General features: G+C 36.2%; 1 protein-coding gene across 1 annotated transcript in view; it reads left to right on the forward strand.

Annotated features, from left to right (window-relative positions):
• The window catches only part of LOC115272429 (olfactory receptor 5F1-like), a 10,559-nt gene extending 9,580 nt beyond the window's left edge, over positions 1-979 (forward strand). The window contains exon 3 of the mRNA XM_029915502.1: positions 833-979. Within this exon, the coding sequence (XP_029771362.1) occupies positions 833-979 (147 nt within the window). The remainder of the gene's footprint in view (positions 1-832) is intronic.
• Positions 980-2,527: the final 1,548 nt, after the last annotated feature.

Genomic DNA, 2,527 nt, shown 5'->3' on the forward strand with positions numbered 1-2,527 from the left:
CTTGTTTATTATTTAATCATTTATGTAAAAAAGTTCCAAATATTCCATATTTTATTTAGCTTAAAATAAATTTAAACTTTAAAATCATCAAGTCTTCTTATTATTACATTTTGATTTACATTCCCTTCGTTTTGGGTCCTTGACAGTATTTATTGACTCCTTCTTCATGAATGTAATAGGCTTTTTGCTCCTTTGCTGTACACTCTCCACTGTTTTCCATTTTTTAATTCCCTCAGTTTTTTGTTTCAGCTGAAATTTTTTCAAATGAGTTAACTAAATATAAGAATTGTACCCTATATTTAGTCTTTAATTTTTTTTTTTAGTAATTCATTTGCTAAATTAATGAAGGGTGTTTGAAATGTATGTATTTGGGCTTTATTTTGGCCAATATTTCCATCTGTGATGAAGTGAATGAAGCCAAATAGAGGCTACTTTTCTGTGGGGAGCTGCAAAGATTCAGCTGCTTGGCCATTTGCTAGCCGGATTTGTCACTCCCTGAGGGGAGTTGCAAAATAGGCAGGGGAGCACCACTCCCAGTCAGAGGAGCCAAAAGACCAAAGATCAACTGCCTGCAGGCAGGGTAGCATCAGCCCCTCAGGCGCTGTGCTAAAACACTTTAGTCTGGTTCCTCTTTTGCTCCAGTCTTAATCCCTTGACCCTGTTTCCTAGCAACTGACCTGGGTCAACTACCTTGTTTCCCCACCTTGAAACCTTTGTAAGAGACAGTTTTCTGAATAAAGCTCTCTCTCTGTCTTTTGCCTGATCGGAAACCATGAGTTGTGTCTTTACTCTCTGTGCGTCCCCTTTCCTGCCCTTTCTCTCCCTCCCTCAGGAAAAGAACCCACAAGGACTCTCCGCTCTGCCGGTCAGGGTGGACAAGACAGGTACCCGCCAAATGCCGGGGATGAGCGCCCCGGGACCTGGCACTCGGTTAAGACACTTTTCAAAACCTGTGAGTGTCACAAAGTTAGAAAAATAAATAAGCAAGTTGGAAAGAATGAAACATGAGTATTCAAGGATCATGTATATCCAAATAACACACAAAAGTAATTTTGATTTGTTTGTGAAATGGTCACTAACATGCATGATGTAATTTTCATTGCAATGGTAAATAAATATATGTGTGTGTATACATATATACATATATATACACATATGTATATAGACACACATATACTTATTGGTTATCTTCTAAGTGACTAGCATAAAATAGGATGGGATGTGGAAGTTAGATACCTTGCTATTATTTCCTTCTACTAAATATTGTGCTCAGGTAGTTTCTCTCACTTGCTAACAGTTTGTCTATTAAAAAGTCATTTAATAGCCTGAAATCTCAGCTGTAACATGTATAAAATAATAATGAGAACCTCAAAGATCAGCCTGGGGGATTCATTGAGATATTAAATGGAAAAGAATATTGTTATGAGTTCTTTATGCAAATAGACTCACCATACATAGGAATGCCCAATGTGGTTTATATTACTTTGTTTTCCTTGTATTTGTTAGTTAGTTGGTTTATTTATTTATTTATTTGTTTGTTTGTTTGTTTATTTTTACTTTCAGAGGTAGATTGAGTGTGAGCAGGGCAAAGTGGTAGAGGAAGAGAGAATCTTAAGCAGGCACCACATTCAGCCTGGATCCCATTGAAGGGCTTGATCCCATGACCCTAGGATTATGACCTGAGCCAAAATCAAGAACCGGACACTCAAATGATTGAGCCACCCAGGCATCCCTCACCATGTATTTAGATCTGGAAAATTTGTCATTTCATCCTTGTTTAGTATCTGAATCATAGACAGCAATAGCAAAAAAACAACATAATTCTGAAGTCAGAAAAAATAAAAAGGCCCTTATCCATTGTATTAATTACCCAGTGTTTCGTATTTATTTAAACATTGTGATGTGGAGTTAGTTTTCCTTCCTATATACTCTACTCAAGACAAAGTTGAATGGGAACTTACACATTCCCAAAGGAAGGGGCACTTGTGTGGGCCTATGACATGCACACCCATACACATGCTTCCCCCAACACAAATACAATTTCACACAAAAGGAAAAGAAATAATTCTTTCAGTTACTGAGATGATGAGGAAAAAATAATACTTAGTAATCATTTGATACTGAGATATGTACCCGTTTGAAGTAAACTAAAAATATGAAGGTAAAGGCAATATAAATAATCAATTAAAAAAAGTATGATTTTGGGGGGGAATACTTTTTTTAAATAACATAGAGATCAGAAAGTACTTTGTGATGCAAGCCCCACACATTGTTTGATGCCATACATCTGCTAGTGATTATGTTCTTTTGAGACACTACGGTCTCCCTCTGGAGGATTGACTCACAATTAGCCTATAATTTAGCTCCCATGATTATCCTGTCCTATTTATGAACACAAAATTAAAGGGCAGCAACATGTATTTACTCAGACGGAATTTCAATTTTTACAAATGGGTAAATTGAATTAGTACTGCATTTCATTTCATTTTCAAATGAATTTTTTTTTCCTTTTTCTGTAAGCTCACTT

The sequence above is a fragment of the Suricata suricatta genome, chromosome 11, assembly GCF_006229205.1.
Source record: "Suricata suricatta isolate VVHF042 chromosome 11, meerkat_22Aug2017_6uvM2_HiC, whole genome shotgun sequence".
Lineage (NCBI taxonomy): Eukaryota > Metazoa > Chordata > Mammalia > Carnivora > Herpestidae > Suricata > Suricata suricatta.